The sequence below is a fragment of the Jaculus jaculus genome, chromosome 14 (genome assembly GCF_020740685.1).
Source record: "Jaculus jaculus isolate mJacJac1 chromosome 14, mJacJac1.mat.Y.cur, whole genome shotgun sequence".
Taxonomy (NCBI): domain Eukaryota; kingdom Metazoa; phylum Chordata; class Mammalia; order Rodentia; family Dipodidae; genus Jaculus; species Jaculus jaculus.
This window is the reverse complement of record NC_059115.1, coordinates 65,177,229-65,194,463: the sequence shown is the minus strand read 5'-3', so window position 1 is coordinate 65,194,463 and position 17,235 is coordinate 65,177,229. Positions and strand designations below refer to the sequence as shown.

At 43.8% G+C, this 17,235-nt stretch overlaps 1 protein-coding gene across 3 annotated transcripts in view; it reads left to right on the top strand.

Annotated features, from left to right (window-relative positions):
- The window catches only part of Ift122 (intraflagellar transport 122), an 87,359-nt gene that overhangs the window by 31,478 nt on the left and 38,646 nt on the right, over positions 1-17,235 (top strand). For all 3 annotated transcript variants that reach the window (XM_045133736.1, XM_004651583.2, XM_045133735.1), the window contains 6 exons: positions 4,316-4,507; positions 4,657-4,795; positions 5,908-6,110; positions 9,272-9,409; positions 10,713-10,877; positions 12,800-12,997. In XM_045133736.1, coding sequence (XP_044989671.1) covers positions 4,316-4,507; positions 4,657-4,795; positions 5,908-6,110; positions 9,272-9,409; positions 10,713-10,877; positions 12,800-12,997 — 1,035 coding nt within the window. The remainder of the gene's footprint in view (positions 1-4,315; positions 4,508-4,656; positions 4,796-5,907; positions 6,111-9,271; positions 9,410-10,712; positions 10,878-12,799; positions 12,998-17,235) is intronic.

The following is a 17,235-nucleotide window of genomic DNA, read 5'->3' as shown; positions in this document are numbered from 1 at the left end:
GTCATGAATGACTCAGTGCTGAACACTCCTCTGTCACTTCTCAACACTAATGGTGCCTTTGCCTTTTGAGTCAATCCATTGATCACAGCCTTCTTTTTTTTTTTTTTCCTATTTTTTATGTTTGTTTCATATGGATACATCATGTGTTGGTACCTTCTTTTCCCTCATTCCTACTCCCATTCCATTGAGGATGCTCCTCAAGTAGGAATAAAGGTATTCACCATGGAGTTATAATTTGTGTGTTATGGGAGCAGTAGTCAGTTTTTTTTGTTTTGTTTTGTTTGTTTTGAGGTAGGACCACGCTCTAGCCTAGGCTGACCTGGGATTCACTATGTAGTCTCAGGGTGACATCAAACTCATTGTGATCCTCCTACTTCAGCCTCCCAAATTCTGGGATTAAAGGCTTGTGCCACCATGCCTGGCTGGTTACAGCCTTCTGAAAAGAGAAGCTTCTCTAACTAAAAGTGAGAGTAGTATTAATATATGGGTATGAACATTTTAAAAAAGTGCTTACATGAAGGCTATGTGTTAATTTTGTTTCCTGCTGTTGCTAAAAGTGTTTGTCAGCTCTTAACAGTTTGCTGGTGGAGTCTTTAGGGTCCTTTATGTATAAAATCCTATCATCTGCAAATAATGTCAATTTGATCTCCTCCTTTCCAATTTGTATCCCTTTTATGTGTGTCTTTTTTTTTTTTTTTTTTTTTTTTTTTTTTTTGGTTTTTCAAGGTAGGGTCTCTCTGGTCCAGGCTGACCTAGAATTCACTATGTAGTCTCAGGATGGCCTCAAACTCATGGAGATCCTCCTACCTCTGCCTCCTGAATGCTGGGATGAAAGGTGTGTGTTACCACGCCTGGCTGATTCTATGAAATTTTTGATATCTTTCTTGATTTCTTCAATGACCCATTCATTCATCATTCAGTAGTGTCTTGTTTAGTTCCCATGAGTTCTATAGTCTTTATTGATATTGATATGTAGTTTAACCCCATTTTGATCAGATAGAGTACAAGGAATTATTTCATTTTCCCTGTATTTGTTAAGATTTGCTTTGTGTCCTAAAATATGGTTTATTTTATAGAATGTTCATAGCACTGCTGAAAAGGATATGTATTCTGCAGTATTTGGATGGAATGTTCTGTAGCTGTCTGTTAGGTTCATTTGTTCTGTGATATCATTTAATTCAGATGTGTCTTGGTTTATTTTTTGCCAGAATGACCTGTTTATTAGTGAGAGTGGGGTATTGAAGTTGCCTGCTACAATTGTGCCTGGGGTTTTCTGTTGCCTTATGTATAGTAGTGTTTGTTTAATGAAATTGGGTGCAACCGGGCTGGAGAGAGGGCTTAGCAGTTAAGCGCTTGCCTGTGAAGCCTAAGGACCCTGGTTTGAGGCTCAATTCCCCAGGACCCATGTTGCCCAGATGCACAAGGGGGCACACATATCTGGAGTTCGGTTGCAGTGGCTGGAGGCCCTGGTGCACCCATTCTCTCTTTCTCTCTCTCTCTCTCTGTCTGTCTATTGCTGTCAAATAAATAAATAAAAATAAACAAAAAAATTTAAAAAAAGAAATTGCTTGCCGCTTACCTGTGAAGCCTAAGGACCCCGGTTCGAGGCTTGATTTCCCCAGGACCCACGTTAGCCAGATGCACAAGGGGGTGCACGTGTCTGGAATTCGTTTGCAGTGGCTGGAGGCCCTGGCGCACCCATTCTCCCTCCCTCTCTCTGCCTCTTTCTCTGTCTGTTGCTCTCAAATAAATAATAAAAAATATTTTTAAAAAGAAAAAAAAAAAAAGAAATTGCTTGCAACCATATCGGTGCATATATATGTAGAATTATAATGTCCTCTTGTTGGATTGTTCCTTTAATCAATATAAGATCACTGTGGTGGTTTGACTAGAATAGATGGCCCCCAATATATTCAGTTGTTTGTTTGTAGTTTGCATCTGCAGCCACCTGGCTGGAGGCAATGTCACTGGGTGGATATTAAGGTGTGGTGGTGGGTTTCAGATTTCAATCTAAAGATATGCAAAGTGTACCTAGCTGGAGTTGCTGAAGTGTACTGTGCTGTGGCTTTTGACTTTTAGGCTTGTGCTTCTCTGTCTCTGTTTGGGCCTGTGAAGGCAGGCCAGCTTCTTCTGCCATTATGGAACTTCCCCTGGATCTGTAAGCTTCAATAAATATCCCTTCCTCCATAACTGTGCCTGGTCTGGAAGTTCATCTCAGCGAACCTGAAGCTGTCTGCTACAGTCACCTTTATCTTTTCTAATGTTGAAGTCTGTCCTGTCAAATATTAGGATAGCAAGACCTGCTTGTTTCCTAGGCTCATTTTCTTGGTCTACCATTTTTCCATGCCTTCACCCTAAAGTAGGATCTATCTTTTATGGAGAGGTGAGTTTCTTGAGAGATTGTGTGGAGGTTCTAGCAGGGCAGCACAGCTACTTGAAGACTGGTCCTCCTCTATTCGGAGAAGGTCTTCCTCTTTGACCAAGCGTGCAGCTTCAGGAGGGGTGCACATGGAGCAGTGAGGGAGGAAGGGACACCCGCATAGCTAGCCAGATCACCTGAATCAACCCTGGAGATCAATCAGGTGAAAGATGTCACAGCCAGATTGCCCTCACATCCAAAGAGGTGAGTTTCTTGGAGGCAACAAGCAGAAGAATCCTTCTTGCCTTTTAATCCAGACTGCAAGTCCTTATCTTTTGGTTGGGGCATTCTTTCCTTCAAATTCTCTCTACATGGGCTGGAGAAATGGCTTAGTGGTTAAGGCGCTTGACAACAAACCTAAGAACCCAGGTTCAGTTCTCCAGGATCCATGTAAACTGGGCACAGTGGCACACACTTTCAATCCCAATACTCGGGAGGCAGAGGTGGGAGGATCATGGTGAGTTCAAGGCCAGCCTGGGACTACAGAGTAAGTTCCAGGTCAGCCTGAGGTAGAGTAAGACCCTACCTTGAAAAAAAGGGGAGGGGGCTGGAGAGATGGCTTAGTGGTTAAGGCACTTGCCTGCAAAGCCAAAGGACTCAGGTTTGATACCCCAGGACCCATGTAAGCCGTATGTATCTGGAGTTCGTTTCCAGTGGCTGGAGGTCCTGGCACACCCATCCTCTCTCTCTCCCTCTCTCTCATGAAAAAAAAAAAAAAAAGTTGGGCCGCGTGTGGTGGTACACGCCTTTAATCCCAGCACTCGGGAAGTAGGATTGCTGTTAGTTCAAGGCCATCCTGAGACTGCATGATGAATTCCAGGTCAGCCTGGACTAGAGCAAAACCCTACCTCAAAAAACAAAAACACTCTCAAATAAAAAAATAAAAAATGAACAAAAAATATTTTTTAAAAAAAGGGCTGGAGAGATGGCTTAGAGGTTAAGCGCTTGCCTGTGAAGCCTAAGGACCCCGGTTCGAGGCTCGGTTCCCCAGGTCCCACGTTAGCCAGATGCATGCGTCTGGAGTTCGTTTGCAGTGGCTGGAAGCCCTGGCGCGCCCATTCTCTCTCTCTCCCTCTATCTGTCTTTCTCCCTGTGTCTGTCACTCTCAAATAAATAAATAAAAAATGAACAAAAAATATTTAAAAAAAAAACAAAAACAAAAACAAAAAAAACCAAAATAAGCAAGTAGGTTTCTAGAGTTATTTTCTATAATAAAGTGAATAGAGGATAAAGGTTGGTCTCTTTAAATATATATGTATGTGTGTATATATATTTTTTAGTTTGTTTGTTTTTTTGAGGTAGGGTCTCACTCTGGCCCAGGCTGACCCAGAATTCACTATGTAGTCTCAGGGTGGCCTCGAACTCATGGCAATCCTCCTACCTCCGCCTCCCGAGTGCTGGGATTAAAGGCGTGTGCCACCATGCTTGGCTTTTAAAAATATTTTATTTACTTGAGAGAGAGTGGGACAGAGAATGGGCATACCAGGGCCTCTAGCCACATCAAATGAACTCCAGACACGTGCCACTTTGTGCATCTGGCTTTATGTGGGTGCTGGGGAATTACACTCTAGTCCTTAGGCTTTGCAGACAAGTACCTTAATTACTGAGCCATCTCTTCAGCCCCAAAGTTAGTGTTTTAAACTGAATAACTCAGGAAATAAACAAAGAGAAGCTGAAGGAACCTATTGAATTATATCAAAGGCTGTGTGCTGTGTCCAGGTATATGGAGAAATACCCTCTCTGGCCTCCTAGTCTGCTGAGGAGCTAAAACCTAATGGGAGCAAAACTTCCCTCCCTTCCCAGTAATCCCCCCCCTAAGGTTGATGGGGAAGCTCTTAACTGATTTTTGCAGGTTCAGAAATGGCCATCCTGTTGCATACGTTTTTCTTTTCTCAGATTGGGAAGGATCGACCTCTGAACTTTGACCCCTGCTGCATCAGCTACTTTTCTAAAGGAGAGTACATTTTGGTGGGGGGATCAGACAAGCAAGTATCCCTTTTCACTAAGGATGGAGTGCGGCTGGGGACTGTTGGGGAACAGAATTCCTGGGTGTGGACATGTAAAGCGAAACCTGACTCCAACTATGTGGTAAGTACAGGAAGTTCATTCTGCCAGCTATTACTTGAGCAGACCCTGAATATCAGCTGTGGTCAGCCAGTCAGACCCTTGGTGCTTGCTCCTGACACGTGGAGGGGAAACGGCTTTTCTACCAGGGGATTGACAACTTTACTCTGCAGGTGGTAGGCTGTCAGGATGGCACTATTTCCTTCTACCAACTTATCTTCAGTACAGTACATGGGCTTTACAAGGACCGGTATGCCTACAGAGATAGCATGACTGACGTCATTGTGCAGCACCTAATCACAGAGCAGAAAGGTAAGAAGCAGGTTGGTCTCTGCCATGTAGACACTGGAAAAGGGATTAGTAGAGAAGCCTGGTGAAAGGGCATGGGAAATGACAAGAAATGTTTCTCCTTGGGCTTGCTTTTTTTGTTGTTCTTTTTGGCTGCAATAAGGGGATATAGAAAGCTTTGAGGACCTAACAAAAGTAATACACTCTGTCTCCAAAAAAATGTACCAACTCACAAAATTTTGCAAATAATTCCAATGATACATGGACTCCTTGAGAAAGGGAGGCTCATATTACAAGTTGGAGTCAGAGTGTCTGGCCTGCATGGGTCTTTGTGGACCTTTGCTTCTTTGATCAGAGTCAGTCAGCATGCTATGCTTGTCCCTCAGCCCAGAGTCTACTTTTGCTAAACAAGCAGTGGCAGTGGATGGGCTCAGGCCTAGTCAGAGGATCAGGAATCCATGCTTAACACTAGTCAGTCAAATCTCTACAGTCTCCCCTCTGCTCACCCAAGTAGCTATGCTGGTTTAGAAGGCCAGGTTCCACTTACTTCATGTGTGTTTGTATCCATATGTGCTGGCCACAGCTCATGACCTGATGCCTTTGTATAGGGCTCCAGGCTAATAATCCTGCAGACTTAGACTGGCTTCTTTGGTTACCACCTAGGAGTCCAGACTGTTGGGAATGTAGCCTCTGGGACAGCTCAGCAGCATCCTTTCTAGGGTATTGTCCCTACTAAGTCTATAGACAGGTATGCTGCATGTTCCTTGTGGATGGAAAGGTGGTGGCAGGAGCTTTGCCAGCAGTGAGATCTGTCATGTAAGTGGGCACCAAGCTCTGCAGAGGAAGGAGGTTAGACATATTCAGCAAGTGATAGCAGTACTAAATGATTTTCCATCTTCAATTGTAAGCTTTGAACTATAAAAATTGTACTGTATACAATTCTGGACCCCAGTGCTCAGCAGAGCTGGCTGTGCATGTTAGGCATTCTATAAAGATTTTTTAATGAGAGTGTCTCAATTTAATTGCCAGGAACATTAAGTAAATGATGGCTTTTAATTTCTCTGCCTTCTACCTTACTTAACAACCTTTTGCCAGAGCCTGATGATTATTATTATTTATTTTTTTACCTCTGACAGTTAGGATTAAATGCAAAGAGCTTGTCAAGAAAATTGCCATCTACAAAAATCGATTAGCTATCCAACTGCCAGAGAAAATCCTCATCTATGAGTTGTACTCAGATGACTCTGCAGACATGCATTACCGAGTGAAAGAGAAAATTGCTAAGAAGTTTGAGTGCAACTTGCTGGTGGTATGTGCTGACCACATCATCCTTTGTCAGGTAGGAAGCTGGCCCTCTTCCTCCTCCCCCACCTCTGTGGGTGGGGGGAGCTTGTGCCCATCCGGTGCCCCATGCACTCACCTGCAATGGGGTATGCTCGCTCACTGCTCTTCTGCTATTTCTTTCTTTCTTTTTTTTTGGGGGGGGGGAAACTTTTATTTATTTGAGAGAGAGAGAGAATGGGTGTGCTAGGGCCTCCAGCCACTGCAAACTAACTCCAGACACATGTGCCTCTTTGTGCATCTGGCTTACGTGGGTCCTGGGAAATCAAACCTGGGTCCTTCTTTGTAGACAAGTGCCTTAACCACTAAGCCATTTCTCCAGCCCCCTCCTTTTTTTTTTTTTTCCATTTTTTTGTTTTTCAAGGTAGTGTCTTGCTCTAGTCCAGGCTGACCTGGATTCACTATGTAGTCTCAGGGTGGCCTTGAACTCACAACAATCCTCCTACCTCTACTTCTGCCTCCCAAGTGCTGGGATGAAAGGTGTGCATCACCATGTCCAGCTCTCTTCTGTCATTTCTTACTTTAGCCAGAATCTCTACTGATTCCAGAGCTTGCCATTTTTTGTAAGCCCTAGTGATTCTGCAGTTTCTGCTCCCAAGGAATTGGGGTTACATACTTTCTATAGGACTGGAGTTATAGGCATATGTGGCTGTGCCTAGCTGGTGATCTAGGTCATGGAGATCAAACGAGTGGTCCCTCAGGTATTTTCAGGCCCTCATGCTAACACCAGAAGTGCTCTTAACCCTGAGCCATCTTTCCAGCTCCTCACTCTTGGTTTTTAAAACTGGTCATTTGAGCCAGTGTAGTGGTTCACATTTTTTTTTTTTGTTGGTGTTTTTTTTTTTTTTTTTTTTTTTTTTTTAAGGTAGGGTCTTGGTCTAGCCTAGGCTGACCTGGAATTCACTATGTAGTCTCAGAGTGGCCTTGAACTAATGGCTGGGATTAAAGTTGTGCTCCACCATGCCAGACATGGCTCACATCTTTCATCCTATCACTTGTGTTAGGAGGATTGCCATGAGTTTGAGGCCAGCCTGGCTTAAAGTGAGACCCTGCCTCAAAACAAAAACAGGAGTATCCCCAATGGTATAGGGGCAGGGACGAGGGAAAAGAGGGTACAACACATGATATATTCATACAAAACATCTTGTTAATAATAATAAAAACATAAAATCCTGATTACTAGAAACCCATCCCTTTTTATAAAACTCAGTAACTATTCATTGACTTCATTATGCTGGCATCCATATGAATCATATTATAGAAAGACAAGGGCCATAAACCAGAACATTTTGTGTTGTGGAGCATTTTGTCATACTGGAGTTATAGCTATTGTAATAACTTGTAATAATATAACTGGTTGTCCAACAAAGTAAAGATTTTCATTTGTTTCTTATGGATTTTTGTTTATATGTTTGTTTCTTTCTTTTGTTTTGATTTTTTTGAGGTAGGGACTCACTCTGGTCCAGGCTAACCTGGAATTCACTATGTAGTCTCAGGGTGGCCTTGAACTCATGGCAGTCCTCCTACTTCTGCTTCCTGAGTGCCTGTATTAAAGGCATGCATCACCTTGTGTAGCTCAAGCTATCCTCAAACTCACACTCCTCTTGCCTCTGCCTCCTATGTGCTGAGTTTATAGGCTTGTAGCAACACATCTGGATAGGGCAAATTGTTTTGATAAGCATCTGCACATAAAAACTTATCTCACGGGCTGGAGGGATGGCTCGGTGGTTAAGGCATTTGCCTACAAAGCCAAAGGACCCAGGTTTGATTCCCTAGGACCCACATTAGCCAGATGCACAAGGGGTGCACACATATGAAGTTCTTTTGCAGTGGCTGGAGGCCCTGGCACGCCCATTCTCTCCCTTTCTCTCTTTCTCTCTCTCCCTCTTTCTCTATCAAATAAATAAATAACTAAAAATAAAATAAGCTTATTTCACGTTGATGAGGAAAGCTTTACTTCTTGGTTTTGAATTTTTAAAAAATATTTTTATTTGAGAGAGAATGGGCACATCAAGGCTTCAGCTACTGCAAACAAACTCCAGATGTGTGCGCCACCTTGTGCATCTGGCTTATGTGGGTCCTGGGGAATCAAACCGAGGTCCTTTGGCTTTGCAAGCAAGCACCTTAACTGCTAAGCCATCTCCTCAGCCTTTTATTCTTTTTCTTTCTTTCTTTCTTTCTTTCTTTCTTTCTTTCTTTCTTTCTTCTTCTTCTTCTTCTTTTTTATTTTTATTTTATTTTATTTTATTTTATTTTATTTTATTTTATTTTATTTTATTTTTTGAGACAGGGCCTTACATAGCCCAGAGTGGCCTCAAACTCATTAGGTGACTAAGGATAACCATGAACTTCTGATCTTCCTGCCTCCACCTCCTAAGTTCTGGGATTTCCACATGGGCTTCTATGCTTGGATCAAACTAAGGACTTAGTGCATGCTAGCAAGTACTCTAACAATTGAGATACATCCCTCAGGCTCTGATTTTTTTCACAGAAGAAATTTTCTCTTGGAGCTAGGGATATAACTTAGTGATAGAGCCCTTGTCTATCCTGTGCAAGGCCCTGGTCCCACTAGTCTTTTTTTCTCAACATAAATTTCTAAAAGTGTCTACACCAATGCCAAGAAAAGTTTTGGAAAGACTGAGAAAAACCTATAGAGGTGATTTGATTTCACATATGGCCTGTTAGAAGAGACAAAAAGGAAGAAATCCTGAGGAATCATAGTGTAAAACACTATTAAAGTCTGTGTAAGAGCCAGGTGTGGTGGTACATGCCTTTAATCCCAGCATTTGGGAAGCAGAGATAGGAGGATCACCATGAGTTTGAGGCTACCCTGAGACTACATAGTGAGTTCTAGGTCAGCCTGAGCTAAAGTGAGACCCTACCTCAAAAAACAAAAACAAAAAAATCTGTGTAAGAGTCTAGAAGCTCCTGTAGTTCAGGAGAGGCCAAGCATGGCAAACCGGTGTCCTGGGTGCTGCCTCTGGTTGTGGAAGTCCATGTTGAAGATGGCTCCTCAGAAAGCCTTGCAGGAATGATTAGCAATGGCAGCATGAGGACCAGCCAGGGTTAGGTAGCTACTAATGATGCAAGAAGACCTCTCTGGGAGGTCTGGGAGTGCTCATTCTCCGAACCTCTGTACTGAGCAGGGTTGCTTCCTAGGAGAAACGGCTGCAGTGCCTGTCCTTCAGTGGAGTGAAGGAGCGAGAGTGGCAGATGGAATCTCTCATTCGATACATCAAGGTGATCGGTGGCCCTCCTGGAAGGGAAGGTCTATTGGTGGGCCTGAAGAATGGCCAGGTGAGTCTCTTGGAGCCACCTCTCAAGCCTGTTAGCCACAGGCAGACGCAGGCACTCCATCCATACCTGAGGGCAGTTGGGGGATTACTTTCATAAGTACAACTTCAGGCCAAAGGCACAGTGGCCCTCAGACTCACAGCATGCTTGTGCCTGGCAGAGTTGGTACCACAGCCCCTAGACTGCACGTACAAGGGATTAGTGAGCTTAAGGTCACTGAGAAGGTGGAGATTTGTTAGAGACACAGCTTTAATAGATTGCTGCAGAGGCAGGCAGAGATAATTAACTGGAGCTAGATCCCTATTAAGCAGTGCCTAGATTACCCATCATTCCTGCCTGAGTCTGAGACAGTGCTGGGTTCTCAGGGTGTTGCTATGAAAAAATGAGAGTTTTCAGCAAATCAATTGGGAAATCTAGGTTATATATAAAGTTAAACAGATTTCTCTCTCTCTCTCTCTCTGTGTGTGTGTGTGTGTGTGTGTATTCTTTGCTCAAAATAACAAAAGTTCTATGTGGGCTACATAGAAATTTGAAAGTGAAAATATAACTACATTAGCCTGAGAGCCAAGCTGTGTAGCAGATGGCTTGTGGCTGAGGCTTGTCAGGTCTTAGCTGGGGACGGAAGTTACAGAGCATGAGATCAGTGGGAGCTGTTGCAGTACCCCAGTGGGGGGAAAGGCCTGCTCCTTTTGCACTGTCAGCTGTCACGTCTTGTGTGAGGCAGACAGCATGGATTTGGGGATCAGTTCAACCTGGGGATCACGTTCCTACCTAGTTGCTCACTAGCTGTGGGACCCTAGATAGATCACTGTGCTTCTCTGAGGCTCAGATTTTACAAATAAGGAAAATACTACATTTTTCACAGGACTGTCAAAAACAGGGATGTCAATAAATGGCAGCTGTCATCATCAGCATCATCATTATTTCACACCAGATGTCTCATCAGTGTTTACAGTAGCCTCTTCCTGTGTTAGTGTGTGACTCAGATTTGTGCTGAATGGTCTTCTCTAACCCTGCAGTTTGAGTAATGTCATTAACAAATCCCCGGTTCAAGCAGACATTGGAGTGAATTTGGCATGTCTCAGACCTGTTACTGCTTCAGTGACCTCTGATGAACCACACTTCTGGTCGCCTAAGGATAGGTTCCCCACCCCTACTTCTTTAATGAGGCCTTTTTCTGCACATAGCTTCTCATGGAGTTAGTGGGTGTTGTTCTTGTAGAACACATGGGACTCCAACAGCCTGGCAGTGGTCCAGGGTCTGGTTGCCATGGTGATTCACACTTCTTTCTCTGAAATTTTGCCAGATCCTGAAGATCTTTGTGGACAATCTCTTTGCTATTGTCCTGCTGAAGCAGGCAACAGCCGTGCGCTGCTTGGACATGAGTGCCTCCCGGAACAAGCTGGCCGTGGTGGATGAAAATGACATGTGTCTGGTATATGACATTCATACCAAGGAGCTGCTTTTTCAGGTGAAGTCTTAAAGACACAGTCCTTTGATTAGGGATTCTCTTCTAACTTCCTAGTCTCCACAACAGATGGCAGGTTCTATCTTGGAGAAGCAGTAAAGTGCTGAGGCTCAGTACAGGTGAAGAGTTTGAGAGACCCCAGGTAGCAGGTGACTGGCCAGCCCCTTTCAATATCAGTTTCCTTGCCAGTAAGATGGGCAAGTAACAGCTTTGCATTAATAGTAAGCAATGCTAATGAAAAGTCCAGTGAATGGATTCACATGGTTGTGAGTCCTGATGAAGTCCATGGCTCTCTCCTTTATGCCTGCCTGTTCCTGTGACTAACAAGGCACAGTTATGTGAAACTAGGGAAGAGACAGGTGGAAGCCCATTCTTCTTCCTTCACAAGGATGCTGTAGAGCCTGTACAGTGGGAGCTATTTGGACCTTTGGGGATAGGCAGTCTTTACCTTTTGGTGCTATAGTGGGAAGAAGTGTGTCACTGGAGAAGAAAGCCCAAAGGCTGCATGCCCAGTGCTTGGCTGATTTTCTGCCAGACTAGCAGCCTCTTAGGGGGTTTTCTAGGTAAGAGTTAGTTTCTCTAAAGTGAGTGTCCCCAAAAACTGGTGCCTCTGCTCACTGGTTTCTACTGCAGGGAAATGTCATGGGAAACTTTAGGTCCTCTTGTCAGAGCCCTCCTTGTTCCTGGCAACAGAATCAGTAGGCTAGAGGGTCTGGTTGCTTCAGCTACTTGATGATGCGAATTGACTGCCACTACCCCACACAAATGGCTCCCAGAGGAAGCAGAGGGTTTAGAGGAAAGAAAGCATAACCACTGCCTTCAGACTGACCTGGATTTGAGTCTGGCCTGAATCACATGATCTTGAGCAAGCTTGGCTAACATGAAACTAGAAATTGCCCTTACAGAATTGCCACAGGAATAAACAAGATACTGCCCTACTTGTTCAGTGATGGGCACAAAGTAGCCCTAAATGTTGCTTCCTTTTTCTGTAGCATCAGCATTACCTGTGCCTGCACCTGGAGGTGGTTAGCAGATCCCCAGTGCGTCCTGTGCTGAGGCTGGAGCCATTTGAGACTGGAAGGGTGTGTGGCTCCCAGCCCCCACTGCAGGCACTGTGGTGGGCTAGGGAAGGTGCTCTCAGATCTTGTTGGGAGATAAAACATTCCCAGTCTCTACTCTATTGCCTTTATCCCTTCAGATAAAAACAATCTTTTTTTTTTTTTCCTCATTGTAAAAGTAACTCGTGCTTATGATAGAAGATTCTAGGCAGAAATGGGTAAGTCTCTGCTAGTTGCAAGGGGTCCTAGAGTACAGAATACTGGGTGAAGGGGTACCTCCCAGAGTGACTATGTTTTTAGTATGTGAATTGTGAATACAGAGACAACAAATTGTTTTCTAATTATAAAAAGAACTCCCCATTCTTTTTTTTTTTTTTTTTTTACTGCCAAAAACAATATTCATGACAAAAAAAAAACTGATGCAAACAAAAAACAAAGAAACAACTACTGTTAATTCTTTGGAATATATCCCTGTCAGCCTTCTTCCTGTATAGGTAGAGAAGTATGTTCTTTTTGTGTGTGTGCTGGGGCTGGAACCCAGGACCTGGCACATTCTAGGCAAGCATCTATCACTGAGCTGCACCCCTGCCCCGTTTCTTTAATAGAAGTAAAACCCTATTTGGCTGATACTCTACTTATTGTGGATAATTAAAATATGGAGGAACTAATTTTTTTCAAAAGTAATGTATATTCACAAATTTCAACACTCTGCTAATGTGTAGAGAAATTTGCCTTGTCTCTTTCTTTCTGTACCCATTAGCACTTCAGCACAATACAGTCATCAAGACAGGGACCTGAATGAAATGTGGGGGTAGCACCAAAGCCCAAGACAGTTCTTAGAGGTCCTTCACAATCCCTGTTCCTCAGGAACCAAATGCCAATAGTGTGGCCTGGAACACCCAGTGTGAGGACATGCTCTGCTTCTCGGGAGGAGGCTACCTCAACATCAAGGCCAGCAACTTTCCCGTGCACCAGCAGAAGCTGCAGGGCTTTGTGGTTGGCTACAATGGCTCCAAGATCTTCTGTCTCCATGTCTTTTCCATGTCTGCTGTGGAGGTGCCACAGGTAACCTGGGCTCCTATTCTCCCTTCAGCTGCTGGACACATGGGGTAGGAAGGTCCTGATGGGTGATATGGGCAGAGAGTGGTGAAAAGAGGGAGAAGGGGAGAGTGGAATCTGTGATGTCATAGAAGGCACTGTGGACTTGGAACTTGATGTGCTGTAAAACCCATCCCATTGCAACTTGTATGTTTCTAGACAAACAGCTCAGACCCATTAAGCCTGTTTCTTTGTGATGCCTTTCCTGCTGCATTGCATTAGCAGTGTGCCTAGCTGAGCCTGAAAAACTGGGGGTCCCACAGGGTAGATACTTAAGCACATGAATGTGTGTGAGAGATGGAGAAAGGATAGGAGGTGTGGGGGCTGAGGTTTTTGAACCAGTGAGGGAGTATGGGGCCCTATGTAGTCCTCTGAACTTAGAGAGATTGTTTACAGTGGCTGGAGGCCCTGGTGTTTTCATTCTCTCCCTCCCTCCCTCCCTCCCTCCCTCCCTCTTTCTCTCTGAGAAATAAATAAATTTTATTTCTGGGCTACAGGCATTGGGACTACAGTATAGAGAACACAGAATGGGGCAGGCAGAGACAGGAGAACCCAGAGAGCCTTCTTGGTAGCTGTCTAGTGGTAGGTACTTGTCTTTGCAGTGAGTCATGCTTCTAGTAGGATTGCTGAGAAAGAAATGAACACAAAAAACTTAAGCTCCAGAATCTCATGAGAGAATTACTCTTTTCTGTTTTTATTTTTTTAAAATATAGGCACACCAGGGCCTCTAGCCACTGTAAATGAACTCCAGATACATGTGCCACTTTGCATCTGGCTTTATGTGGGTACTGGGGAATCAAACTTGGGTCCTTAGGCCTTGCAGGCAAGTGCCTTAACTGTGGAGCCATCTTTCTAGCCCTTTTTTTTAAATATTTTATTTTTATTTATTTATTTCTCAGAGAGAAAGAGGGAGGGAGGGGGGAGAGAGAGAGAGAGAATGGGCACACCAGGGCCTCCAGCCACTGTAAACAAACTACAGACACTTGCGCCCCCTGGTGCATCTGGCTTAAGTGGGTCCTGGGGAACTGAACCTGGGTCCTTTGGCTTTGCAGGGAAATCAGACCTAAGCTGTCTGGCTTTGTAATCAAGAGCCTTTAACTGCTGGGTCATCTGTCTAGCTCTAAGCATTTTAAATTTTTTTTTGAAGATTTTAGGTGCTGGAAAGATGGCTTAGCAGGTAAGGTGTTTGTCTGCAAAGCCAAAGGATGTAGGTTCGATTCCCCAGGAGCCATGTAAGCCAGATACACAAAGTGGTGCATGCATCTGGAGTTTGTTTGCAGTGGCTGAAGGCCCTGGCATACCTATTCTCTCTCTCTGTCTCTTTGTCTCTCTCTCTCTGTCTGTCTGTCTCTGCCTCTTTCTCTCCTCTCAAATTAAAAAAAAATAATAATTTTAAAAATTATTTATTTTCAAGCAGTGAGTGGGAAAGAATGAGAATGGGCATGCCAGGGTCTCCAGCCACTGCAAAAGAACTGTAGATGTATGCATCACCTTGTGCATCTGCCTTATATGGGTACTGGGGAATCAAACCTGGGTCCTTAGGCATCACAGGCAGTGCTTTAACCACTAAGTCATCTTTCTAGCCCCTAAGGACTTTTTTTTTGTTTTTCGAGGTGAGGCCTTACTCTAACCTAGGCTGACTTGGAATTCACTATGTACCCTCAGGGTGGTGTTGAACTGATGATGCTCCTAAGCATTTTTATTTATTTATTTATTTTTTTTTTTGCATGTGTGTTTTGTTTTTTTGAGGTAGGGTCTCACTCTAGCCCAGGCTGACCTGGGATTCACTCTGTATTCTCAGGGTGGCCTTGAACTCACAGCAATCCTCCTACCTCTGCCTCCCAAGTGCTAGGATTAAAGGCGTGCACCACCACACCCGGCTCTACCTAAACATTTTTAAATTGAATTGGAATGATGCTGTAAGGATTTTTTTTTTTTTTTTTTTTGAGGTTTGGTCTTGCTCTAGCCCAGACTGACCTGAAATTCACTATGTAGTCTCAGACTAGTCTTGAACTCACAGTGATCCTCCTACCTTGGCCACCCCAGTGGTGGGATTAAAGGTATCCACCACCATGCCTGGAAAATTTGTTTCTTTTTAAAAAGTTGTTCTAGGGCTGGAGAGATGGCTTAGCGGTTAAGCGCTTGCCTGTGAAGCCTAAGGACCCCGGTTCGAGGCTCGGTTCCCCAGGTCCCACGTTAGCCAGATGCACAAGGGGGCGCACGCGTCTGGAGTTCGTTTGCAGAGGCTGGAAGCCCTGGCGCGCCCATTCTCTCTCTCTCTCCCTCTCTCTGTCCTTCTCTCTGTGTCTGTCGCTCTCAAATAAATAAATAAAAATTTAAAAAAAAAAAAAAAGGTCAAAATTTGTTAAAAAAATAAAAAATAAAAAAAAAAAATAAAAAAATAAAAAGTTGTTCTAAAATTTATTTATTTGCATGCATGGGGTGGGGGTGGCGGGGAATGGGTACACCAGGGCCTCTAGCCACTGCAAACGAACTTCAGATGCATGTGTCACCATGTGCATCTGATTTACATGGGTACTGGGAATCTAACCTGGGTCCTTAGTCTTCACAGGCAAATGCCTTAACTGCTAATCCATCTCTCCAGCTCCTTGCTTATTGATTTTTTTTATTTATGCAAGCATTCCCTAAAAATGAAACCTCAGACTTAACTGTACTTACCTTTACTGATTTTAATGGACTATTAAGCAAGAAAATGAAACTTGTAATCACCTTTCTTTTCACCACCTTTTTTGTTGTTGTTGTTTTGTCTTATTTTTTGAGATAGGTCTCATTCTGTAACTTCAGACTGTCTTACAACTCAAAATGTAGCCCTACCTATCCTTGAATCAGTGGTGATCTTTCTGCCTCAGCCTTTGAAATGTTGGGATTATAGTGGTGAACCATGATAGTCAGCTTATATCATCTTTTTTTAGTATGTTATTTTAGTTGAGAGAGAGATAGAGAATGGCATGCCAGGGCTTCCAGCCACTACAAATGAACTCCAGACACATGTACCACCTTGTGCATCTGGCTTATGTGGGTACTGGGGAACTGAACCTAGGTCCTTTGGCTTTGCAGGCAACCCCCTTAACTACTAAGCCATCTCTCTAGCTCTTATATTATCTTTTAACCTGACATTTAGATATTGAAGACCTATCACTTTTTCTGAATTTTTGTCTATAAATGTAATCTGACTGGTATGGTTGTATATGACTTTAATCCCAATACCTGAGGGCTGAAGCAGGATTGTGAACTTAAGGGTAGCCTATACAATATAGGAAGACATTGTTTCAAAACAAACAAACAAAAAACAGCTGGGGGCTAGAGAGATGGCTTAGCGGTTAAGGTGCATGCCTGCGAAGCCTAACAATCCCAGTTCAATTCCCTAGGTCCCACATTACCCAGATGCACAAGGGGGTGCATGCGTCTGGAGTTCGTTTGCAGTGAGTGGCTAGAGGCCCTGGCATGCCCATTTTCACTAACTTTCTCTCTCTCCCTCCCTCTCTCTGTCTCAAATAAGTAAATTTAAAAAAACCTTAAAAAAAAAACCCAACAGCTGAGTATGGTTTTCCATGCCTACAATCCTAGCATCAGAAGGACTGGAGGAAGGAAGATAAGAGTTCAGAGCCATCCTCAGCTGCATAGTGAGTTTGACACCAATCTAGGCTACATGAGAACCCTGTCTCTCACACACACAACTTAAAAATAATAAAACAAACAAATAAAAAAATCCCAGGCTGGAGAGATGGCTTAGTGGTTAAGGTGCTTGCCTGCAAAGCCTAAGGACCCAGGTCGGATTCCCCAGTACCCACATAGGCCAGATACACAGGTAGTGCATGTCTGGAGTTCGTTTGTAGTGGCTAGAGGCCCTGGTGTGCTCATTCTCTCTCTCTCTCTCTCTCTCTCTCTCTCTCTCTCTCTCTCTCTCTCTCTCTCTTTCTCTCTCTCTGCCTATTTCTCTCTCTCAAATAATTAACAAAAATATATAAAAATCCCTAGTAATCTGGCTTTTTCACTCAGCAACCTAATGGAAACATGGTTTCCATATCTTTTTTGTTTTTCCTCATTTTTTGAGGTAGAGTCTTGCTCTATCTAGCCCAGGCTGATCTGGAATTCACTATGTAGTCTCAGGCTGGCCTCAAACTCACTGAGATCCTCCTACTTCTGCCTCCTGAGTGCTGGTATTAAAGGCTTGTACCACTCCA